At 39.8% G+C, this 26,894-nt stretch overlaps 1 protein-coding gene across 3 annotated transcripts; it reads right to left on the bottom strand.

The window, feature by feature from the left end:
- Window positions 1-908: 908 nt before the first annotated feature.
- On the bottom strand, window positions 909-25,847 carry armh3 (armadillo like helical domain containing 3). Of its 3 annotated transcripts, XM_034239311.1 has the most exons (27): window positions 25,712-25,847; window positions 24,614-24,723; window positions 24,452-24,508; window positions 23,604-23,750; window positions 21,791-21,898; window positions 21,612-21,704; window positions 21,430-21,504; window positions 21,237-21,323; window positions 20,158-20,214; window positions 19,993-20,036; window positions 19,446-19,506; window positions 19,287-19,333; window positions 18,600-18,675; window positions 16,241-16,334; window positions 14,692-14,793; window positions 14,381-14,439; window positions 14,233-14,298; window positions 11,231-11,300; window positions 11,033-11,093; window positions 10,854-10,942; window positions 9,191-9,273; window positions 8,761-8,887; window positions 8,095-8,170; window positions 6,297-6,375; window positions 2,972-3,088; window positions 2,039-2,135; window positions 909-1,990 (listed from the first exon to the last, which is right to left on the bottom strand). In XM_034239311.1, the coding sequence occupies exons 2-26, from the start codon at window positions 24,713-24,715 to the stop codon at window positions 2,043-2,045; spliced, it is 2,070 nt and encodes a 689-aa protein (XP_034095202.1). In that variant the 5' UTR covers window positions 24,716-24,723; window positions 25,712-25,847; the 3' UTR covers window positions 909-1,990; window positions 2,039-2,042. The 3 variants fall into 3 exon arrangements, with proteins under 3 accessions (XP_034095202.1, XP_034095201.1, XP_034095203.1); XM_034239310.1 differs by having other exon boundaries at window positions 909-2,135; XM_034239312.1 differs by lacking the exons at window positions 909-1,990; window positions 2,039-2,135; window positions 2,972-3,088 and adding an exon at window positions 3,152-4,197.
- Between the last annotated feature and the right edge of the window lie 1,047 nt (window positions 25,848-26,894).

Here is a 26,894-nt window from a genome sequence, read left to right as displayed (position 1 = left end):
CAACAAGTAAAGAAATGATCCAAGAAAAAAGCATTTGTTATCAGAGAGCATATTCTTCAAAAGAACAGTCATATTTCACTCGTGCTTCTGGTGGGGGTAAGAAATGAAGTCACGCAATGAAGGCTAAAGTATCAGACTTTGGCAGCTGTGTGTGTGTGTGTGTGTGTGTGTGTGTGGGGGGGGGGGGTCAATCTGATGAGGATGCGGTACAAATCTTACATACAAATGATGCATGTATGTCAGAGTCTGCTTCTTGCCCTGCCTGCTGAACCCGTCATTTTCCACTGACCCCGCCCCGCGCACACCTTCAGCTAGTCCCTCCCATCTCATCAGCACACCTGGGCAAACAAGTATATAAGCGTGTCTGTCTTTCTACATTGTTCGACGCTTTGTGCAAGACTTTCCAGCACTCTTTCCCGGACTGAAGCCGCGGTCCATTTACATTGGAAGTAGGAGGTTGGAACTGGGAGTTGAATGTGTTCCAAGAGCACAAGTTGGAAAATAATGGCCGCCCGAGAAAGTTGTTTGCCTTGGTAACAGCTTTAGCAGTCACTTAATTTAGCCATTGTTAGCAATACCGGTTGATACTATATATATAGTATTTTGTGAATACAAACATCGTTGAAAAATATCCACGGATAGAAGAGGAGTACCATATGCACAGTTGATTTAATGTGACACAATAATACAGAAGAGCTAAAAATGTTATATTATCAAAGTGTTTTCTTAACATTAGATATCTTAACAAATGCAGAGACTCCATCTTGAATGATGATCTCAGGTATGGCGAGGTATCTGAGTTTTCAAGTAGGAATTCCGACCTTGGTGCGTTCCAGTTGAAATTTGTGACACAACCCATTACAGTATAAGGGATACAAGCAAGTTTAAAAGTCAAAAGAAAACACCGGTTGAGTATTAGGAAACAAACTTTTATTTAAAAAAGAAACATAAATAAACCTACAGGAGTTAAGAGATGAAAGAAACAAGACCCTACACTTGAAGAAAATTGCATAATTAAGATCTGCTTTCAGTCAATAATAACCATTTCAAATGTTAAGAGTTCCTTGTGTTTCCTGGCTAAACTGACTCAATGTGCTAAAGACATACCATCAATAATCACTTCAATGGATCATAACCGTTGATTGAACAGTTTTCCTTCAAACTCAACACATTCAGACACATTTATTGAACTGAAAGAGACAGTGACTCGTGTGCGTGCAGTAGTGAATGTTAGTCATGGCTTTGATCAAAAGGAAAAGGTTTGCCACAACATTAAAAAAAAATGTATCACTCCAGAGCATTCTCAAGATAACTATAGCTCAAAGTTCTACCGTTTCGCAAACAAGTAAATTCAAAATACTTGTACATTTGTTTCGAACATGTAGAGATTTACAATACCATTCCCACGACCATCATCAGCCAAAAAGAATGAGTTTATGATCAAATGAAAGTGGATTTACAGCAGGGTTCAAACTGAAAGAGGCTCAGGTTGACATAAAGTTTAAAGTCAAAGTCCTCTGAAATAATTACTGGAGAGATCAATCATAAATCTGTACTGTTATGCGTTTAAACAGCAGGATTACCTACAACATTATCAGAACCTTTGGAGATGAACACCTGGGTTAAAAATACTTCTGTTAAATCCAAACTCTCATGTGTCACTTAACAGTCCAGCCAATACTGCAGTTTGCACACAGGGAACAGTGCAATACGGGCACTTCCTTTAAATGATCACACACATATCAACGAGTCCGGAAAATGTTCAGGTCCTTCCTTAGGGTGCCTCCAGCCTGTTAGTGTTTGTTTCCATCGTGACATGAGGGCTCGAGACAAATCAGGGAAAGAACAATTTGTACTTGTTGGTTTTGTTTGTGAAAATATGCGTTCATGTCCATGCGCACACAAATGCACTGGGTATGTCTGTCTGGAGGGGGAAGGAGGCTGGATGTGTGTGTGTGTGTGTGTGTGTGTGTGTGTGTGTGTGTGTGTGTGTGTGTGTGTGTGTGTGTGTGTGTGTGTGTGTGTGTGTGTGTGTGTGAGTCTCAGGAGATGGTGGAGAACTCTTTAAGCAGGACGTCCTGACTCAGCGTGTTCAGAGAGACGTTCTTCCTCACATTCAGACTGATGGAGCGCACCTGGAGACACACAAAGGACATTCAAAGTCAAACAGATAAACTGTGGGCCTTGCACTTTGATGTTGACTTCAATTCAACTCTAGAGTTTCTCAGCCTGTGCTGTTTCTTTATATTTGTCTCAAGTCTTCCAACTGCAATAAAATCAGAGGAACACCCCTTTAAAGGGGCCCTAATTCTCATTTTCAGGGTTATATTTGTATTTTGTGCTGTGACACTTCTCCATGCTTTAATGTTCAAAACGCTCTTTATTTTCCTCATACTGCCTGTGCTGCAGCACCTCTTTTCACCCTCTGTCTGAAACCAGAGCCCAGTCTGCTCTGATTGGTTAACTGGCCGGTTCTGTTGTGATTGGTCAACATTTCATTTCATTTCAAACCTTTATTTATCCAGGTGTATCCCATTGAGATCATTGATCTCTTTTTCAAGGGAGACCTGCTCAAGTAGGTTCCACATGAAACATAAAAACATAAACAGAACAACAAAAAGGACATTTTACAGCATAAATGTGCTTGCTTAGAGATGTCCCGTCCCTTAGCCTATCACGTACAATGTGTTGTAGCGCTAGCCAATAGAAGTGCAAGTGTTACGTAGTGATGCCCCCCCTCTGGAGGGAAAACAGGGATTTTAGTCTTTGCAGACCATTTACATGCACAAAAACCTGTACAACACACACAGGATATGGAAAGAAAATAAGCTTAATAGGGCATCTTTAAAATCTTCCTCAAGCTTCCTCATCATTGAAATTGTATATGAAGTGACATCCCCACAGAGCCTGAATCTCAGAAGACTACATTAAACTCCTCATCACCCACAATACATTGCTCTTCGTCTCTTACCAGCTCCTTGAAGAAGGCGGCCTCTTTGGGCTGCTCCGAGTATCTCTCAAACTGGTCTAAACCATCCTGCAGTTTGAGCGTCAGTGTGTCGTAGTTGGACCGAACCACCTCCAACACCTAGCAGAAGAACAGAATGGAAACAGAAGACGACTGTGTTACATTACACCATAATACAGGGAGGTTAATGCATTGCACAGTGAACACTGAATTGTCACCAAGCAGTCAAATATTGATTTGTGCTTAATACTTCATTACAACATCTTTATTCATGAGTGATCTATCTTTTCCTATCCACGTTATTTCCACGTAACTGCCTGCCATCAGGGTCAACTCTTATCAGGGATATGCTCGTTTGGAAACAAGGACAAATTACCTGTAGACTGATTAAAAAAAAGTCAGTCAACCTTCTATTAAATGGTTTAGTCCAATTTCTCCACAAAATTACGCACTAAATGTTTATATCCGTGAGGTTTGTATAGCAATGTTTGTTTTAAAATAGTTTTTTTCTTCAGATGAGCTGAATGGTTCTGAATCTGTAACAAAAATTAGAGTGTGTGTGTTTTCGTACCAATGAGATTCAGTAAGACTTCACAATCAGAGCATTTTCGCTTGGATAAGGACTCAATAGTTCATAGAAAGGTCAAACAGAGCATAATGCATATGTGTGTTTGAGTGTGTACAGTGTGTGTGCAGTATGTGCATGAACACACATGCCTCAAAGTCCAGCTGAGATAAGGTGAGCTGAAATCAGAGGTAATTATTCAGAGATTCTCCACACTCCCTCCCCTGCCATCCGCTCATTCAACCGTGAAATAGCCCCCAAGCAGACCTCTTATATTACTTTAACGTGCGTGCGCTGCGCACCACGCACGCACGCGCGCGGCGCACAGACGCAACTGGTGGTGATTGGATGGCGGGGAGGAAGGCGTGAGCCATGACCAACTTGTTAGTAGCACAATAAATATGAAAGTGGAAAAACTGGAGAATCCGACTCTGCTGTGCAACTTTCTGCATCCCTAAGCAGATATGGTTGTGTGCATGCTTTTATCCTGCAGTGTGTGAACAGAAGCAGCATGTGTGTGTGTGTGAATTGACTTGTATGTGAGAGACATAGAGACTGTTGTAACGCTGTGTGTTTCTGGAGGCCATCCATCTTCTACTGTCACTGGGGGGAGTGAAGTCGCTGCAGGCAGTTCAGCTGTGTCTGTGAGAATGTGTGTCGAGGACTGTATGTCAAAAGAAAATACAAGGAACTTAATTTAAGTTACATAAGAGCATTTTCTAAAGATGTAACTGTTGTAAATGTCCCTCAAATGGACCAAAGTTCAACACATATCCACCTCCATCCCACCCACTAAAACATGTTTAAGTGTCTGACACTGGTTACATTAACTTCACTTACCCTAATGTTCATCAATAAGATGCAAGATTTTTGAAGGAAATCCTATGAGTATATACCTTTTGTTTTCATTTTCTTTGAGCATTAGGCTCATTTGCATTAGTTTGGGCTGAGGCTAAATTTAAATTGTCTTGTGTTCAGTTGAAAGCTTTCAATGTGCTTCACTCAACTCTCTCCTGCCTCTTCGTGAAAACACACAGGCTAATCGCTCTCATAGCATCGTTTTTGGATGCAGTCAGCAGCTGTTTTCAGAAAAATAATCTCTAAAGACCCATTCTCCTCTAAGTGCACAACAGAAAACAGCAAACAGTTGTCACAAACACATCTCAAAATGAATGATATTGTTGCTCTGTATCTGCAGGATGTGTTAATAAGCAACTGGCTAGAAGTTCAACTTCGTTAAAAGGTAACTGTTGGAGCCAATTTGGGTGTTTTCATTTTTGACAGTTATTTGGGCATTTGCACGTCTTGCAAAATGTCTTTACTTGTTCAAATCCTTTTTTGAGTCGTATTTGTTAACACAGGCATACAACATCTGTACAGTATAAGCATAAAATGAGGCTCAACGAGGACAAGAACACTGATCAAAAATAACAAATGTTCAAAAAAAAAGTGACTTTATCTAATGATAGGGGTGTTAATATCACAAGCAAGAAATCATATATTAATCCAGCAGTTGCTCTTAGAGACCAGAGCTAACTGCTGCCTTCCTTCTTTGTTGTGAATAAATCTCGCAGATAAAAGCAGAGAGGTAATTGGAGAGCATAATGACCAAATCCATCACTCTCTTATCAGCTTGTAAAAAAGGACTCTTCTGGCTCTTTTCCTACCCTTACCAATTTGACATAAATGATAACGCCTGAAGTGAAGCTCACAACGGTCATATCAGCTCCCTTACAGACTCAAGTGTTCCCACTGACGATGAAAGAATAACTCAGGGAAAATTGAGTCATTAAAAAAGCTGGACGCTTTGTTGATGAGTTCGCAAAACCAGGGCTACAGATATAAGAGTCACTACAACTGGACTATATTCATGCTTATGTAAAACTGTTTAAAACTATCAAATTACGTTTATTGTCATACTGTGTAGGAGAAAACTATTAGGTTGCATTTCAGTGTTATAGACAATTTTTTGTTTTGAGGAAAAGTCCTATTATTGTCATCTGTAGTTAAGGGACTATTAAAGACTACAATTCCCAAGATGCCAGCCTTTAAGAGACACACTTGAGACTACATACAAATATATTAAAAACAACATAAAAGAAAGAAGGTCTAAGTTTGTTTATAATTTTTATTTGAGTTTTGCCTCTTGATTTGTTTAGTTTTGCAAAGGCCTATTTTCTATGCTGAACGTTTGTGAAAATAATTGTATTTTGAATAACAATGAGTCGCATAACTTCAACACATCATCAGAAGCCAAACAATGGGGAAAACAAATAAATTAAAAGATAACGCGTTAGAAATATCTGTCTTAAAGGCAACTAAGTGGCTTAAGGGAAGAAAGGAAAGAAGCCGCGACACTCAGTGTGTATGTCACCGTCTGTAGTGCAGCACAGTGTTGAAGGGTTCATTTTGATGAGAACAGGTTCCTCCCACCTGTCTGAACTGTGTGCAGTGAATCAGCCCCGATGATGAGCGGCTCCTCTCTGTGTCTCATCACAATGAGCCATGTGTGAGTCATCCATCTCTGCCACATAACTGTTACTACTCCATGATGAATGAACGCCTCTCTCAAGCACTTCAAAGCACTGAGCGTTTGCCATTGTGTGCTAAAAAATTCATAGGATTTACTTTTGAAATGACAGCAGTGAGGTCTCCGTGGCGTTCTGCCAAAATGTCCCCAGAGATGATGCCTATTTTATTTTTATTTTTTACATGGAACTTTTTGTTAAAGTATAAAAAGGAGAAAAAGTGTGTTGTGTTTACCTGTTCTTCTGAGAGCTGGGAAATGTGGTTCACAGAAGCATACGACTCAATCTTGGGATTAAAATGGTTTACGATGGCCCTGAAAGACAAGATTAAGCAACATGAAGATTTTCCCCAAGTCCAATGATTTAAACTAAATAACCAACATGTATACCTGCACACGATTATAAAAAAAAGCCAAACATAAGGTTACTTTTTGTTAACATAATAATAGAAATAACATGAAGGTAAGAAGATAAGCATTTGGAAACATTTTGAGGAGGCCATATTTAGCTAATTTTCAGGTTCTTATTTGTATTTAGTGTCTCTACTGTGACATGTCTCCATGATTTCATGATTCAAAAAAAGTCTTTATTCTTCTAATACAGCAGCACCTCTTTTCACCCTATGTCTGAAACCAGAGCCCAGTCTGCTCTGATTGGTTAGCTGGCTGGCTCTGTTGTGATTGGTCAACCGCTGAGAGCTGTCCAACCCCTTAGCCTATCACATACAACGTGTTGGAGCGCTAGCCAATAGAAGCGCGGGTGTTACGTAGTGATGTCATAATGTTGCAGGAGTAAACAGAGGAGTCCAATGGAGGTGTTTCAGGTATGGGGGGAGTGTGTGGGAGAGAAACTCCCTTCGGAGGGAACTCTGGGATGTTAGCCTTTTACAGTCCATTTAAATGCACAAGAATCTATATAATATTCTACAGGAGAGGGCAAATTATTCAGTCGTATATCAAATAAATTATAGTAAGGAAAATGCAGAGAATTCTCCATCGTGGTAATCCTATGTCATTAACGTATGAGTCAGCGTATGGAGGAATGAGCTGGTGGGTGTATAATGGGATTGGTCCCTGCACTTAATTTAATTCAACACACACATTTAATATTTCTGTGGGTTCTATATTCCTCTCTGATTCACCTATTCATCTTTTCTTCCACATATTATCATTAAAAAATAGTTTCCGTCCCCGCCTTCCTGTGTTGCCTTCCTTACTCAGGCAACACAGACCAGCTGAGAGGGTGATTCCTCTGGGAGTATCCCGCTCGTACAGGGGCCCTCAGGGGCTTTCAAGCCAGGGTGACCTTAGAGGATCTTCTCCTCAGAGAAGATGGAGGGGGGAAATGAGAGAAAAGCTTAAAAATGACTGAATAGGGCGGCCTGGGGGAGGGAAAGTAATAGACTGGGGATGAAGGACATAAATGACAGTTCTTAAAGGTCCCATGACATGGCCATTTTTCTACTGATCATAATTCCATTGTTGAGATCTACTAGAATAGATTTACATTGTTACAATTTTCCAAACTCACATTGGTTTCTCAGCATCTCTGTATAGTATGTGTATTCAGTCTCTGTCCTAAACGGCTTGTTGGAGGTCCTGCCCCCCCCTCCCTGTGAGCCCAGTGTGCTCTGATTGGTCAGCTCGCTGCGGCGAGGAGCTGACAGTGTGAGCTGGCTTACTGGTGTGGTTTCCTGCTTGCTGCGAGACATCGCGAATGGACGCGGAAAGGGGGGGGGGGGGGGGGGGGGGTGCAGCAGCCCCATCTGCGAGGCTCCACTAGTGTTAGTGTTTTACTCGCTACAGGTTGTACTTTGATGTGTTGTGACTCTGCAGACCGTTTACATGCATAAAAACCTTCATAACACACAAGGGGACGGGTAATAACCGGAAAAGCATGACATGGGCCCTTTAAAGACTTAACTTTCACTTTATTTGAGCTTTCTTAATCACATCCTTGTTTTAAATTCCCTTTAATCAAAATATATTTCTCCTTCTTAGGGTACAGCATTTGTGTGCTGAGTGTGTTTTTACCGAACGTTGACAAGGGCATGCGTGACTTTGCTGGCTGGCTCTTTCCACTGGCCCGTGTTGGTTGATACTCTCAGAACTAGAAGGCAGAGAAGGACATAAACACAAAGTTAGATACACATATGATGTCAAAATTACGCACATTTACTTTCCTCTGTGGATAAAGGAAGGGCTTGGAAGTTTTGCTGTCGAGAAACTCCCTGTGGAGGGAACTTTGGGATTTTAGACTTTGCTGACCATTTACATGCACACAAACCTATATAACACACTATATGAAAGGGAAAACCCCAAAGAGCTCCTTTCAAAATGTATTTTTAGCCTATTATATTTGTGATAGCCTTTATTTGAGACTGACATTATTTGAATAATAGCTTTTGTAGGGGAAATACAATCGCTCGGGTTAAACACTGCCATTTTATTTCTCAATTATTTAAAGCATGGGACTATTACATAAAGCAGTATATGTAAAAAAAGACAGGCTTAGAGCTTCTATTGTTGTGTGTCTTAGTAATGTATTATCTATCTTTTTGTGAGTAAGTAAGTGTTACGGATATGATTTGATGTTTTTTTTCTGTAAATTGTTAAAGATAGGAATTGTGACCCCGGGATCAGTAACTGTATTGAAACAGTAGCTAATGGGGATCTAAATGTATAAATAAGTCAACATACCCATACAGTAGAGGTTGTCGAACACCTGGTGCATTCGTACGATTTCATAGTACAGCTCGTCGTAGCTGTTGGAGGTGGGCAGGAACGTGTCGCCGTACGTTATAAACATGTTGAACAGGTTCACCACCTGATGAGGAAACACACATTAGATGACGGACAATATTCATTTTCAAAGGAACCAAAAAAAAAAGTTATATAATTCATATTGCATCAGTTTTTGCACACAGAGCCTGTTAGTCTCTTTCCTCGTCGGACACACATACAAAAAAGGAGTTCCGACACGCATCCTTGTGGAACTAATTTCCACTGTGTACTGTCTGCATATTTTGTGTGGTGTGTGTGTGTGTGTGTGTGTGTGTGTGTGTGTGTGTGTGTGTGTGTGTGTGTGTGTGTGTGTGTGTGTGTGTGTGTGTGTGTGTGTGTTTCTCACCAGTAAAGCCAGATGGAAGATGTTGTGCTTGGCCAGCAGCGTCGTCTCATTGGACAGGAGGAACTTCAGCAGGTTGATGAGCGCTGTGCAGAAGGACAGGGATACATGTGATTGTTGAGACATCTGGCAACTGACTGCTTTCCTCAGTGAGCTACTTTATTAAAGCAGATCATCGAAACACAGGAGAGAGAAAACTATTTCAACACCAAATAAAGTCCTTTCAGAAGTTTAAAAAGTGGGAGAAACAGAGCCATGAGAAGAAACTGGCTAAAGAAGATAAACACATCTATTGCTTTAATTCAGCTTTTACTCCAGCCTTGTATTTATATTGCCAGCATGGAGAGAGGGTTAGTGTCACTCAGGGAATTAAGCTGATGATTGGTCTGATTAGAGGAGTCTGTATTCTAATGAGACACAGTGAGAGGGGGCTATTATAAACTGAAATGTTATCCTATTGTGTGTTGTTGACCGGGCTTAACGCTAGGCCAACAGGATGAATGGTGCTTCTTCAGAGACTCATTATCCAATCTCAATGATGCAATACATTTCTAAAAACAACAGAACCAATTACTTCAGGGGAAATTGCAAAAAGCATCAACTATTTACTCAACTCTTAAAGGTGGGGTAGGTAATTTTGGAGAAACCAGCTCGAGTGCGCTAGAATTTGAAAATACACAACCGGAAAAAATCTGCCACTTCCTTACAGAGCCCCTCCTCCAACACACAGGAAAGCACACATGACCAATAAGGGCACGAGATAAGTTCGTGCACAGATGGAAGGCTGACAGGCAGGTAGGCCATCCAGTTACTTTAGCCGGGCCGGCTAAAATGATTAGTCGTGCTTTTTACAGAGCTACGGCTTCCAGAGATTAAATTTTATTATGGATTTTTTGTCAAAGCACTTCAGATATTCATTGCTATCGGATGTTAAGAGCATTCCATGGAATATAACAAAAAGTGTATCTCGAGCCGGTTTCTCAAACTTACCTACCCCACCTTTAAGGTGGTCCCCAGCAAAACAAAACATTATTTCATTACTAAAACATAATCTCTGAGAAAAATGACAAAGAATTTGCAGCCAAAATCAATTAAGTTTGACCTTTTAGGAGGAATTCAGCAGTTTTTATCCTGCGTAGTATAGTATTTGCAAAGAATGGCGGATTCAAAATATTTTTTTATGAAACAAAGTTGAAATGATTGAAACTAGTGATAAAACTAGCCATAAGAAAAAACCCTCATAATCCTTACATTATTCTGGTGATAATCAAAAGTGATTACTGTTCATTCTGAGAGTGACATGATGATTGTCTACAACACTTTTCACCAGCTGGACCTGTTAAAGGAGCCCTTTTATGCTCATGTTCAGGTTTCAAATGTGTATTTTGTTCCTCTACTATGACATGTTTACATGCTTTATTCATGTTCAAAAAGCTCTTTATTCTTCTCATACTGCTTGTGCTGCAGCACCTCTTTTCACCCTCTGTCTGAAACCAGAGCCCAGTCTGCTCTGAGTGGTTAGCTGGCTGACTCTGTTGTGATTGGTCAACCGGTTAGAGATGTCCCGCCCCTTAGCCCTTATACAATGTGTTGGAGCACTAGCCAATAGAAGCGTGAGTTCCTTGTTCTGTGAATGAGGTTGAGAGAGAAAGCAGGGCGTCTTTACCTGACCAGAGCTCTCTCCAGGTGTAGTGTAATCGGATTCTGCACTTCTTCTGGTAGCACAGGAGTTTGTGGATGATCTGCACACAGCGCCTGCACAGGAAATAAACACATTGCTGTGATGGCGTTCTTTTGTGGGTGAGATTTTGGAGTAATATGTGTGTGATATGTGTGTGTCCTCACAAGTATAAATCCATTGGGAAATCCTTCATCATATGAGTGACAATAAACTCCACCATCAGATCTAGAGAAAGATGGAGAAAATGAATCCCTGTTTGAAGAATCTTGCAATAATGCAACATCCAGTGAAAGAATGCCTTACAAATATAAAAGAATCAGAGGTATCTGCTTGAAAACAACAGGTTTGAATGTTTCCCATACCTAGAACTGCACACACCAGCGGGCGTGAAGGGATGTTCTTGTCCACTGCTTTTTTTCTGTGCCTCATCGGCTGAAAAACAAATATACAGAAGTAAAATATAGAATATAGGTATGTAAATGCTCATATATAAGATGAATAGCAGCATTCTACAATTCAATTTTAATAACAAATATTGTGCAAGACATCTTTAATATGTAGCATATATCTGGCTTAATGCGCAATCTTTTCCCTTTTTGTAGAGACGTGTCACTCAAATTGAGGAAACATAATGAAGTATAATTGTCTTCATCAGGTAGTGGGCTTACGTGGAGTTAAATAACCGAGGTAAAGTCGGCTTTCTCCATTAAGCCTATTTCATAACACCATTTAGACGAGAAACTTTGTTTGGGGTAAGAGAAATATGATTTCCCAATCTAGTTTACATTGAGAAAGCTGATTTCTCTTAGATGAATACAAATATTAATCTGCGTGACAAACAGGGAATCAGGGAATGTATCATCTGAGAGGTGGATGAAAGGAGGGATAATAAATATCGCTGCATTTATTTACTGAAAATAACTACATTTGACCATTTGACCGTCTAGTCATTGTCGGTGATTTTAACATCCATGTTGACAACCCCCAGGACAGAGGGGCTAAAGAACTGTTTTCTGTTCTATGGACTGACTCAGCATGTGACGGAGCCCACGCACAATAAGGGGCACACTCTGGACTTAATTATCTCAAAGGGTCTGAATATCTCTAAGGTTGTGGTGACTGATGTTGCACTCTCTGACCATTCCTGTGTTTTCTTTGAGAGCTCTATTTCTGTTCACAAAAATGTTCAAAAAGAGGTAACCACAAAGCGATATTTAACTGAAAATACTAGGGAAATGTTTACTCAGAATTTTTCTTCCACACTTGCCCCTGCTAACATCTCAGTAAATGAGCTAGCAGATCATTTTTAATTAAAAATTTAAAAATGTTATAGATGCCATTTCTCCAACTAAGGTAAAGGAAGTGTCTGGCAAGAAAATATCTCCATGGAGAAAGGCCATGACCGTGAGAACAGAAAAAAGAGTGTCGAAAAGCTGAACGCAGGTGGCGAAAAACAAATCTCCAGGTTCACTTTGAAATCTATAAAGAGAGACTTGGCCTTTATAATTTGGAATTGAAAAACGCACGATAAAAACCTAGAGGACATTATACAACTTCTGAAATCCTCCTCCTGCTGCCTTGATATTATTCCAACAGGATTTTTCAAAGATGTTTTGCCTTGCATGGCCTCAGATCTACTTCATATAGTAAACAAGTCTCTTCACTCAGGTATTTTTCCACAGGACCCTGAAAACTGCAGTCATTAAACCGCTCTTAAAAAATAATAATCTAGATGCTTCAGTAATGAACAATTACAGGCCCATATCAAACCTCCCATTTCTAGGTAAAATCATTGAAAAAGTTGTTTTTCAACAGTTGAGTAATTTCTTGCATTTAAATAACTGTTTCGATGTGTTCCAGTCAGGCTTTCGTCCAAACCACAGTACTGAGACTGCTCTTGTAAAGGTCTTCAATGACATCCACTTAAACACAGACAGTGGCAGAACTTCAGTGTTAGTATTATTAGATCTCAGTGCTGCGTTTGACACTGTTGACCACAACATATTACTAGACCGAATGGAAAACTGGGTGGGACTTTCAGAAACAGTTCTGAATTGGTTTTAATCCTACTTAAAGGACAGAAACAACTTTGTTTCTATAGGTAAATACACATCTTGAATTGACAAATATGACATGTGGGGTTCCTCAAGGCTCCATCTTGGGGCCTCTTCTCTTTAACATCTACATGCTACCACTGGCTCAGATAATGAAAAACAACAAAATAAGTTACCATAGCTATGCAGATGACACACAAATTTACGTAACAATTTCACCAGGAGACTATTCTCCAGTTCAAACACTGAGTAAGTGCATTGAACAAATCAATGACTGGATGTGTCAGAACTTTCTCCAATTAAACAAAGATAAAACTGAGGTAATGGTTTTTGGAGCCAAGTCAGAACGTATAAAAGTTAGCGCTGAGCTTCAGTGTACAATGTTCAAAACAACAGATAAAGCCAGAAATCTAGGTGTAGTCATGGACTCTGACCTGAGTTTCAACAGTCACATTAAAACAGTTACTAAATCAGCCTACTATCACCTAAAGAATATATCTAGGATTAAAAGACTAATGTCACAGCAGGATTTGGAAAAACTTGTCCATGCTTTTATCTTCAGTAGACTCGACTACTGCAATGGTGTCTTTGCAGGTCTCACTAAAAAATCTATTAGGAAGCTGCAGCTGATTCAGAACGCTGCTGCTCGAGTCCTCACTAACACTAAGAAAGTGGATCACATCACTCCTGTTCTGAAGTCTTTACACTGGCTTCCTGTGTGTCAAAGAATAGATTTCAAAATACTGCTGCTGGGTTTATAAAGCTTTGAATGGTTTAGGCCCAAAATACATTTCTGATCTACTGCTAAATTATGAACCATCCAGATCTCTCAGGTCTTCAGGGACTGGTCAGCTTTCTGTCCCCAGAGTCAGAACCTCTACATGGTAAAGCAGCGTTCAGTTATTATGCTCCAAATATCTGGAACAAACTCCCAGAAACCTGCAGGTCCGCTGCAACTCTTACTACTTTTAAATCCAGGCTGAAGACTTTTATTTTTGTCGCTGCTTTTAATTGAACTATTCACATTTTAAACTGCACTGTAACTTTGATCCATGTATTTTTTTCTTTTAATGTTTATTTTATTAGCTTTTCTTTTTAATGACTGATTTTAAATGCCATTTTCTTAACGTCTTCCATTTTTTGTAAAGCACTTTGAATTTCCTTCTGTTGAAAAGTGCTATATAAATAAACTTGCCTTGCCTTGCCTACATTCAAAGTCTGACTAAAGCAACACAAAGTATCCCCTCAAAATGTAAATCAATTAGTGTATTACTTGACTATGAACTCACTCACTTACAGCCCACACTCACCATTCTGTGGAGATTGACTCTGAAGTTCATGTTGTCATCATGAAGAAAGGCATCAGCGTACTGATCCTGTGGCACACAGAGGAGAGGTCAGAACAGAGACAATCTGTGGAGGGGGGGGGGATGTTGCACATAATGTTGCCTTTCCTACCTCGGCTATGCAGGTGAGGATGATGAGGCACAGTCTGGCACTGTTGAGTCGATGCTCATCTGGAAACACAAACATGAGACTCTTAACAGGTAGAAAGAAAACAGAGGGCCAGAACAGAGGTGGAGAATATACAGTGAAAAAATGACAAATGATATAAAGGAGGAGGAGGAGGAGGAGGAGGAGGAGGAGGAGGAGGAGGAGGAGGAGGAGGAGGAGGAGGAGGAGGAGGAGGAGGAGGAGGAGGAGGAGGAGGAGGAGGAGGAGGAGGAGGAGGAGGAGGAGGAGGAGGAGGAGGAGGAGATGATGTTTACCTTTAGTGTCCTGCATTACAATGGAGGCGTACTTGAGGAAGGTGATGAGAAGGTTGCTGGTCTGCAGGTTGGGATCCAGAGGCAGCTCTGGGTTGTTCATCACTACAGAGGAAGATACAATCCCATTATTAAAAACTCTCTTAATATTAGGGAGAAAAAGGACAGATAACAGAAAAAATGTAACTAATAATAATGAATCAAACTTGAATTGTGCAGTCAGCAATTCCATAAATAATGACCTCCCAAATACATGAGCTGGAACGCAAATCCTACCGTCTACAAACTGGAGTAAATAAGAATCTGTCGCCCCTGTTTGGGCAGATGGAGGGCTCATTCAGGCAGATAAAACAATAAAAGAATGGATGTCTTTGTCTCATTACCGTGGCTACTGTAGCATGGCGCGTTGTATAGACAAGCGTTTTTATCCATTTAAAATCTCTGCTCGCTCAAACATACAGCTTATTTCATGGATAAATGATGAGCCCTCACTAATATATTTTTGCCACAAATCCCCTCATTTGATATTTCTTCCCCACGCCACAGGAAGATTCAACACTGTCAAACACACACATCATCACATGGGGCCGTACTGTGGTAGATGTGATTGCTGGCATAAGTGTGTGTGTGAATGTTTCTGGTCGGAGCGGAGGATCCTCTAAGTGCTGACGCTCCCATGACATGTTCCAATGCACGCTGCATGTGGAACATTCATCTGTATTTCAAGCTGTAGTTTAATATTTCATACAGAAAATAGCTCTTAGGTTCAAGGCGATGGAGAGAGAGCCAGACAGAGATAGAAAAACATGAACCTTTTACAGCGTGTGTGCATGCTGAATGACCTGCTTCTCCAACGTGATGGCTATAATATGAAGTGAAGTGACAGCCATGCGCTCCAGTTTAAAGAGATGATAATAATAAGTATGGAGGCTCGGGTGTTGGAGTTATCTGATTATTAAAATGCAATCAAACCAAATTAGAAGCGAAATGTATTGTGTATGAGCATCTTTCTACTTTTGGATAACTTTAAAAAATCTATTGAATATTTGACAAGGCATGTGAGCCTCTGTATGTCAACCCGAGGCTGGAGTTAGGGGGGGAGTTTTTAAAAAATGTATGTAAAAACACTGGTCAGATTATATTTAGGCAAAGAAGCAGAGATCTGATGGGATGCCAAATAGCTTTAGAAATCCTTCAATCCATTTCGAGGTCTCCAAACTTTTTTTGTGTGCATGTCCATATGGTCTGAAAGGCTAAAATCCGGGCTGAGTTTAAACTAGGATTTACCATGAATATTTCAACTGAAACATGTTTTTCTACTGCATAACGTAAAACCATCCTTATGCTCTGACAGGTGAAACATGGAGTTACGATTAGTTTCTTTCGCGAAAATGTGGATCCACAAACTGACATAATGGTAGATTTAGAGAAAGTAGTCCCTTACACTTGAGATCTTCCCTTCAGAAAGCTGTGGCCATCACTGACACTTCTCCAATATGTCATGCAGTCTATGTCCTCCATAATAAAACATATGACAGAGTGTATGACTTACTGTCTAAGGATGGCGGTGTTGTGCCCAGTGGAGTAGTGGGTGTGGTTGGAGTGGGGGTGGTGGGTGTGGTTGGGATGTCCATCTCAGGGTGGCTCTGTTGATAGACCAAAACAAATGTGTCATTAATAAAGAACAGCTGTCTCTCGTGTCCCAAAATGTTCAGGAGAATACAACAGTATAGACTGGAGAGGAGATTCAAACACAAACTGAGAGAAGAGAGCCTGGAAGAGTTTAACTCTGATTTTCCAAAAAATGTAATGAAAACACATTAATCATAGCTTCTAAGGAGGTTTGTATTTAATTGCAGTACTGTTAAGAGCATCACAGTGGCTTAATGGCCTTAGAATGGAAGTTATTCCGGAGACGTGTGAGTCTTCTTAACTGCATCCTCACTATTCAGTACGTTTCTTAAGATCCACAGGGATTAATAAAAGAAACATAGTCAACTTATTTGAAGGAATATGTTCCAATCGCAGGTTAACATCACAGGTACATTAATGCAATATTTGTTTTTTACGATCATCAGAAGATTAGACATTTGCAATTATTCATAGGGAAAAATAAGAAATGTGGATTCAGGAAAAGCTTTAAGAAATGTTTTAAAGCCCAACCTAAAGTTTGCCAAATTATACAAAATCCCTGATTCTGTCACGAAACTCTTGTTTTTTTTAGAGTGTTTAGTTATTGTGAGTGATGAAACTTGACTCATTTTGGTTCTTAGGCTATGCAGACCCTTGTGCAGGGTACATACAGTGGGGGAAAAAAGTATTTAGTCAGCCACCAATTGTGCAAGTTCTCCCACTTAAAAAGATGAGGCCTGTAATTTTCATCCTAGGTACACTTCAACTATGAGAGACAGAATGGGGGGAAAGAATCCAGGAAATCACATTGTAGGATTTTTAATGAATTAATTGGTAAATTCCTCGGTAAAATAAGTATTTGGTCACCTACAAACAAACAAGATTTCTGGCTCTCACAGACCTGTAACTTCTTCTTTAAGAGCATCCTCTGTCCTCCGCTCGTTAACTGTATTAATGGCACCTGTTTGAACTCGTTATCAGTATAAAAGACACCTGTCCACAACCTCAAACAGTCACACTCCAAACTCCACTATGGCCAAGACCAAAGAGCTGTCAAAGGACACCAGAAACAAAATTGTAAACCTGCACCAGGCTGGGAAGACTGAATCTGCAATAGGTAAGCAGCTTGGTGTGAAGAAATCAACTGTGGGAGCAATTATTAGAAAATGGAAGACATACAAGACCACTGATAATCTCCCTCGATCTGGGGCTCCACGCAAGATCTCACCCCGTGGGGTCAAAATGATCACAAGAACGGTGAGCAAAAATCCCAGAACCACACGGGGGGACCTAGTCAATGATCTGCAGAGAGCTGGGACCAAAGTAACAAAGGCTACCATCAGTAACACACTACGCCGCCAGGGACTCAAATCCTGCAGTGCCAGACGTCACGTGTCCCCCTGCTTAAGCCAGTACATGTCCAGTAGAGCATTTAGATGATCCAGAAGAGGATTGGGAGAATGGCATATGGTCAGATGAAACCAAAATAGAACTTTTTGGTAAAAACTCAACTAGACGTGTTTGGAGGAGAAAGAATGCTGAGTTGCATCCAAAGAACACCATACCTACTGTGAAACATGGGGGTGGAAACATCATGCTTTGGGGCTGTTTTTATGCAAAGGGACCAGGACGACTGATCCGTGTAAAGGAAAGAATGAATGGGGCCATGTATCGTGAGATTTTGAGTGACAACCTCCTTCCATCGGCAAGGGCATTGAAGATGAAACGTGGCTGGGTCTTTCAGCATGACAATGATCCCAAACACACCGCCCGGGCAACGAAGGAGTGGCTTCGTAAGAAGCATTTCAAGATCCTGGAGTGGCCTAGCCAGTCTCCAGATCTCAACCCCATAGAAAATCTTTGGAGGGAGTTGAAAGTCCGTGTTGCCCAGCGACAGCCCCAAAACATCACTGCTCTAGAGGAGATCTGCATGGAGGAATGGGCCAAAATACCAGCAACAGTGTGTGAAAACCTTGTGAAGACTTACAGAAAACGTTTGACCTCTGTCATTGCCAACAAAGGGTATATAACAAAGTATTGAGATGAACTTTTGTTATTGACCAAATACTTATTTTCCACCATAATTTGCAAATAAATTCTTTAAAAATCAGACAATGTGATTTTCTGGATTTATTTTCTCATTTTGTCTCTCATAGTTGAGGTATACCTAGGATGAAAATTACAGGCCTCTCATCTTTTTAAGTGGGAGAACTTGCACAATTTGTGGCTGACTAAATACTTTTTTGCCCCACAGTGTAATGATAAGTGGTGCATCTTACCTGTGCCAATACAGTGATGAAGTTGCGGTTGAGGTGCACAGCCTCATAGAGAGCCAGCAGAATCGCCTCATTGGTCCTTGAGAGGAAAGGTCAGCTCATTCATTTATGAAGTAAGATCTCCAAAACATCACATGACATTAGACTGGGTAGGGAAAATACTCAGGCTTTGATCCAGCAAAGCTCAAGAGCAGTTAACGTTTTATCAACAATGACTTCATGGCTCACCAGGTAACCCTTTTTAAGTATCTGTACCATTAACTACGGCACTATGTGTGTAATTACTGGTACATCATTTTCTTTATATTATATTTTGATAAATGACTTGACATTACAGATGTAAAAACAACAACCCTAAACTTTCTTCATCAATACCAATAATTGGCTCCAATTTGGGCAGCAATACACAGATTACTCTGTACCTCTCAAGAAGTTTTCATATTTTCTCATCCAGACACATGTTCGTGATCAACATGTGTAAATGTAGGCCCGACAAATAGTGAAGTTGTGTCTTAAGCCAATCAAATGTGAGCCTGTGCTAGAGCAGTTAAAGCTTTAAAGTATGGGTCAAAAACCAGATTCAGATTCAAGTGAAATAAAGCCAAAACAACTGCAGCTGTTCTCTTATTGAAGGTGCCGAGAACAATGCATAAAGGTTTGTGTAACTTCAACCGTATATTTTTGACTTACTGTACAGAGAGTTTCTCATCTGCGTCGGCTATAAACATGCTGCCCACCTGCGGAGAGAAGAAGGCAAACACTGTTAAAAAACTAATAAAAACCAAAAGGAGGAAAAAGCAATCTATTCAAAATAAATGTACTTTAAATATGTTAACAATATGATCTTACCATACTAGTGAGGGTGGAGAAGAACCCACCCTGGTTCTCCTCCTCCTTGTCTTTGTACTGCCTAAAAAGGGGAACGAAAGACAAAGACAGGAAGTCAGGAGAAAGTGGAGACAATGACAAATAAATTAAAAAGACAGGTAGGGCTACACAACAGCAGAGATATATGATTTAACTCTAACACAGCATAACACACAGTCACCCAACATCTCCTTCTTCTCCCCACAGCCTATTATCTAAGGGACATTCACTTAAAAACAATGCACTGTGTGGAGCCGTCATCCATCACTTTGATTCGCCTGTCTGTGCACGCAGGCAGACGAGACTTCCTTCACAAACAGCATTTTAATTTCCAGACCTCGCCTCATCCAAAAAACATTACCGGAGACTGCCAAAGAAAACTGTCAGATATAAATAACTGTTTCTTTTTATTTCTTACAGGAGAATAGAAATAGAACATTTGTGCGAGACATCAAAATAAACCGATGACGCCAGTGGCCTCGACACAGAACGGTTAAAAAAAAAGTTTGACACATATTTTAGATCTCACCTGTTATATTCTGTCAGAGCGTGGTGGACCACCATACCCATTCCCTGGGGAAGAAAACATCAGGTGTTTCAGTCAAACCTTTGATTATATACTTGAGGTAAAACTTCTACTACTACTACTGGTTACTATGCGTTAAGAAGGGACAGTTGGTGACAGCATACTTACATCCAGTGTTGGCTCATCGTCTACAATGGAGAGCTTCACGATGTATGGATTCACAGACTGAAAAATGAATAGAAACAATTACATTTTCAAATGTGACACAAATATTAATACTGCATTGACAATAGGGCTTTTATTTTTCATTTTATCGCCTCACCTACAGATAGGCTTAAAAAGTGCCTCATACGCTCAGTAAAGCAATGACAACATACATGGAGCTCAGTTTTCATTGAAACAAACAGATAAGCCTGTGTGATACGGCTACATTTGTACCAGTTAGACTTACCTAAATACCTCAACTGCCGACCGTTGCAGGCATATTTTACCCATCTCAAACATTTTTGAGTACATATTTTCCTAGAGTATATGCTCTTTGTGCAGCTGCTTTGGTTGCTTACATATAAGGCTGCATCCAACACTCCTCATCCTCTTAATCCCCCCGTACACTGGCGCTCTTATCCTTTCTAGGAAATAACTGCGAGGGATGTAGATTGGAAGTCATTTAATTTCAGAGAGCATGATTGCTTCTCTGTAATTGAAATGTAGGACAAGTGTCTGTAATACCTGACATAACCAAGGTCACATGATCATGTGGAGCCAAATACAAATGTACTTGCAGCTGCACAAACATCCTTGTTGATGGCGTTCATGGTTAAGCTCGTTTCCTCAGGAGATTTTACTACTCTGAGCTTTGCATAATTTCCTTTGTAAAACTATAATTAAAAAGAAATAATGACTTTCTATTCCCTCAAGGGACAAGTTAGTAGTTAGAGTAATATATTATTTCATTTTCAGGGTATTTGGTTAATGGTAAGGTGTTTGTTTCAGCTGTATAATACATAAACTCCATCCAATTCCAGATGTGTTAGTGAGATATATTTAAATACTTTCTTTTTAATCTGTGGGCCCGTATTCACAAGTTTCTGACAGCTTAAAGGGATGTCCCATTTCAGATATCTCAATTACATCTTATGAGTATACTTGTATTTGTATCTGTTTGTGAATACAGATACAAATACATAAAAGAGACTTCTAGAGTTGCTTGTATTGGACAATTAAAGTTCCAGAGCATATGTACACACCTCATATTTCCTGTAGTTGACCAGCAGGGCCAGGAGGACCACAGCGTCATAACCATGCTGCCCTCTACTGGACACATCTGACAGAATCTACAAGTAGAACAGAGATTACCAATTCAGAAGGAGAGAAACAGTTTAAAATACATAAATTAAAATCTCCAATGTATGGTGCACATATTTTTTACTAAACACTTACCTGTAGAATGGCTTCAAAGATGCTGTTGATCATCACATATTCCAGTATAGTGTTCTGACTAATATTGTCCGTTACCTGTTAACGCATCATTCACATATAAGTGATATTCAATATGTTTTTAATGGCACAAAAAGCATGACCTTTTGCTCTATGATTAATCTTGCTGTTTTGATGTTACTCACCGTCACCAGACACAGCAGCAGTTTGAGACAAAGGCTCTTCAGACTCTCTGAGCCTTCTCCACAAAGAAGGCTGTCCAGTCTCTCCATCAGGTCCTAGAGGAAAAACATACAACATGAATGAACGTGAATCATCTATTTTATTCCTTTGTTTCACCTCTCAGGGTATTTTCCCCACACACCTTCATCCTCTGCTCAGCTTTGTCGAAGCCCATGAGCATGTTGATGATGTCGAAGCCAGACGCAGACTTGTTCTTCTGGTGAACCCCTCGAAAAAGTGCACAGAGGGTCTGGGAAGAAAGGCAGAGGAACATTTCAAGAAGAGTGAAAAATGTTTCATGGAATAATAATAGTTATATGCTCATCAGCATACTAGCTTTCTGGGTCAGTTAGATCAAATGAGTGCCTGTAAACTAGTCCGAGAAGATTTACATTTTCCAGACTAACTAGAAATTCCGTCAAATATTACCTGTGTTTATTATTGAGCCTTTAAACCAGGGGTGGGGAACCTCCGGCCCCCGGGCCGTATACGGCCCGCGAGACCATTTGGTGTGGCCCTCGAGGTAATTTATAAACACACGCAAAAAATTAAAGAAATCTAGACCGCAAAATAATTAAACAAGTGAGTGCCTGTTTTTCCTGGCCAAGGTCAGGGTCCTTGAACACAACACAAGCCTAACGTGTCATCACCATGTTCACCTGGTATATGTGTCGTCTGACAGGAGTGTAGTTCGGGGAGCACCAGAACGCAGCTCCGCTCCGGCACTTCCAAAAATTGCAGTACCCATAAGGAGCCGAACACATGCCGCAGTTTTTGCGTGGCTGTGTCTTTAGTTGAAAGCCCAGTGGCGATCTGTTCATCTGTCATACTGATCATACAGTCAATAACTTTGTTGTTATTAGCATCTGGTTAGCTAGCTATGCTAACGAATATAAGAAGCTTTTTCTCCAACCAGTGAGGTAAAGGCACATCTTGATATGATCATTATAGTTATACAAAAATAAGAGAATAAAGTAAAGGTATAAAATACTATATGACAGTAAAAAAAGTTGTTATTAATAAACAAGAATACAGTTTGAAAGGAGAGTGATTTGTAAAATATCCATAAAGAAAATCTGCTTACAGTTATGTTTCATCTGGATGTTGAGAGATGTTTCCATAGATCTAATGTTGCTCTCAAAGTGCACCAGATTGATGCTTTTAACTTCAACATTTAAAAACAAATCTTCCCGGGGGAACATGCCCCCGGACCCCCCTAGAGGAGGTTAGGTCCCCCCCACTTAAATCATGTTCACATGGATAGGAAACTAAATACATGTGCACACATCTTGTGTCCATATCTTTCTGTTTTGGTGGTCATGACACAACCGTGCACGTGCATGCATGCGCGAGTCATGGTAAGATATCTGGATTAAGAGGTTGCTTTTTCTTTGCACAACATGAAAGAAAGGTGAAATGAGTGGGCTGTGATTTTAGTATTTTTAAGCAGAGGTCAATAATTTGTACGGCCCTCGGAGGATGTTGAAAACATTGAAATGGCCCTTGAGAGGATAAAGGTTCCCCACCCCTGCTTTAAACAATCTATAAAAAGGATATAAAGAATGACATTATCAAAGAATGTTGATTTATATTTTATTGAAAAGTAAGTCCTATCAATTGAAAAATATATATACATTACAATATATATATTCCCTCAGTTTAAGGCCAATATCTTCTCATATGAAATCAAATTAAAAAATTAAAAAGATACATGTAGGCCTATCCGGCTCATAACATTGTAATCAAATGTTGCTGATGCCGACTTGAAATCAAGTGTTGATTTGATCCCGTTTTGCAAAAAGATTCAGATCTGTCTGACTGACAGATTATTCTGGTCAAAGTCTGGTGAATACCGGCTAACAGAAACCGTGTGTTATACTTCAGGTGCTACTGATGAGATGGAGACATGTGCAATGTAACCTGCTGTCCAGGTGGTCCTCCTGAGCTTTAGTTACCTGCAGGGCATTGACTACTTTGATCTGGTGCTCTTCTCCCAGAGCCTGGACACAGTGGTGGAACAGAGAGTTGATGTTATCCTGGATCTTCTGAACTTCCTCCCCATCGACAGTCTCCAACTTGGTCTCCAGGTACTCCAGGTTCACCTTAAACATGGTGGAAGGACAAAAGACAAGTTAAACAAGTGGTTTTTCGGAGCAAAAGAAGGAATATTGTAAACACATACGAGTGGTGGATTATTGGGTGACAGTTCCATAGTCTACTTTATATAAATTGACAATTTTTCAAGTCCTGAACTGTGTACTAATCTGTGCGGCACTTTTTCTAGTTTGGGCACTTCACAACCTTCTTTTTTCTACATATATTGTGTGTCTTTTCAGACATCAGGGCACAAAATGACCACCCAAATGCTTGTATGATAGGCTAGTAATTGTGCATTACTCACCATCAAAAATACAATGATTATCTATTATTGGATGGTTACATTTTGACAGTTACTAGCCATTCGGTGGGGGTGTCATTTTTCTTGCCATCTAGTTTTTGACAAGGTAACATTTACATGTTTCCCACATAATATCAACAGCACTCTGGTATTTTTGGCACACAGGAACCTCATATTAATGTTTAAACGTGTTTAGGTACATATTATAATTTTAGATTTTTCTTCAAGTTGCATACATATTTTCTACTGCTCAATATTTTGACAGTCTTTTATTTTGAAAGCGGATTACTGATATCTCATTTAGCTTTACTGCTTCCACACTTGGTCATCAACACAAACAACAGTGCTTTTTTTATGCAGAACATACTGTATATGCACTCAACAAGATGTTGAGTATTTCTTTACCTTCATAAGAAACAGCTCATCCCAGAACCGTGGGTTGTTCTTGGCCGGGTCCTCTTTCTAAATTAAAGAAACAGAGAGGGCGATTGTTTACATTTGAAATGTCTTTTTTCTCTGTTGTTCATTTCTTTCAATCACTGATACTCCCCTTTTTGAAATACTTACAGCAAAAATCTCATCATACATCAGCACCACCTTCTCTTTCAAGGGTTTCTTAGAGGATGACGTCCTCCTCAGCAGCCCAGCCTTCTTCTCCACCTGAGACATGACTGAGTCTGAGGAAAGAGACACAACGAGGTAGATGAGGATGCAGACCCGAACTATGTAAAAAAGCTATGGCGTAAATCAACAATTTACGCCATAACATGTCTTCTCTTGGATAGATTCATTAAAGGATAAGGTCAACAATGCTCTATATTTTTGTCACACCCAACAAAGCGCATGAAAATACCAAAACCAACTGTCTGTTGGTTTGTCTTAGTAGGCCTACTGAATAATATAAAGTCCACTAAGATATTATATTACACACTTGGTCGTGAGATCAATTCATTGACAGTTGCTTACTCTTAAACTCCAGTTTGCAGCCTAATGTTTTCAGCAACAGATTGTTACCTTATTCATTACTGCTCTGTAAAGGAATACATTTATCTTCCATTTTACTATGATCTTTTTTGGAGAGTTCTTGTTACTACATTTTGTTTATTATCGACTGTGGACGTCAAACATGTCATTCAAAGTGACACACCGGTAAGATACGGTGTATGACTAGTATTAGCAAATGGAGGTAAACGTTTTGGCTAAGTAAACACAGTAACCTAATGTTTAAATAACAAGGGTGGCAATATTGGGTTGGATAAAACATTTTGTGTTGACATTTGCTCAAATTGATGACACATGATACAACAGTTAACTATCCTTAAAGCAAGTAGGGATGGGCTGCTAGCTAGTTAGCTAATCATTGCTAACTGACACATCGTTAGTAAGCCGGTTTGAATAGTAAACCACTAACAGAAACGTGTTTAAGTTCAAAAGCATGAGTTGTTGTCCACTCGACACATGTGAAGAGCAGCTGGTTTATTAGCAGTTACATCACCAGACGAAAGTCTGCTAATATGTTTATATTCTCGCAGCTAAAGCTAACGCTACCCATTGCTAGCTAAGTTAATGCCTGGCAGACCAGGGTTGTAACATGTAATGTCAGGGTGCTATTGTTGACAACATCACTATGAACATGGCTTCATTATGAGCGTGGTTTGTTCTTACCTCAATCCAAGTATTACAATTAAAAAAGGTAGTTCATTAATCCCTGTTACAACACTTGTCTCTGCTAGCATACTGATGCTAACAATAGCATCCTGCTGCTGGTCTTCATGGTCCTAGTGCCCCACAGTAACCTCTCCTGTAATGTTTACTGAGTGCCCAGTTTAGTGAGTTTAACAATTGCCCAACTATGACATTATGGTATTATGTAATGCCATTGGGGTCATTCACACCTCACATGCATGGGCACTAAATCAATGAACACGTACAAATATGTAGTAAAATAATTGCTTAGGTCTTAAGAGAAAGGAAAGCATTAAATGGCAAGTACGCAAATTGTAGACAAGCCATTATCATCAATTAATACATTATTTATTCTGTCAAGAAATTAAATGTTAATTTATGAAAAGATGTTGTTATAAAAATGTTTAGACTTATATTATGAAGACTATTTACATGGGTTATATTTGTCTTAAGGCCATAGATACAGCACTGTATCTCCTCTGACAGTCTGATCATAAGTGCTTCTGTGTTTAATCATAAGAAGAGGGTATACTATGACATGTGTATCTCTATGGAAAAACAGACTTTGAGTGATCAGACTTTGTTTTAACAGTGAACAATGCTGAGACTCGGCATTGAAAGAAGATTGTTTTGTCTTTGTCTATGGCCTGTGGCTGTTTGTAAAGTGCTTTGAACTCTGCATAGGCCTACCCATTAAAAGTGGTGATTAAAAGAAGTCTGATTCAAGCAGAATAGAGTTTAGGATTTAAAAAAAGAATTTAAAGAGTGAAAAGCCATCTGTGAGATAATGAAAGCATGCAATGATTAATTTATCCTAGATGTAATCAGCAGGGCAGAACATGTGTGAAGACATGATTTAGAGGAGCTGCTTAAAAGAGAACTGAGCTTTATGTTTGAACTGCTCACTTCCTTACATTTACGCCCCCAAGTCTCACAATCTTATGTATTGACCTCTATGGTATTGACTTTTTAAAAAATGTCAGCGCTGCCCTTCATCTCATGAATTCATATGCACTAATCTACGGAGCCCCCTAGGGGACATGGAGAAGAAAAACAAATGTATTTAAAAAATGTTTTTTTTGCAAGATGGAGAATGGAGCGGTTCATCGATTTTACTTTGAGCTTGGCTCATATAAAGATATAAAGATATAACATCAGTGCT

Source organism: Gymnodraco acuticeps, unplaced genomic scaffold (assembly GCF_902827175.1).
Source record: "Gymnodraco acuticeps unplaced genomic scaffold, fGymAcu1.1, whole genome shotgun sequence".
In the NCBI taxonomy this organism is placed as follows: Eukaryota; Metazoa; Chordata; class Actinopteri; order Perciformes; family Bathydraconidae; genus Gymnodraco; species Gymnodraco acuticeps.
Note: the sequence above shows the minus strand (reverse complement) of the source record. Positions and strands in the feature narration are given on the sequence as shown.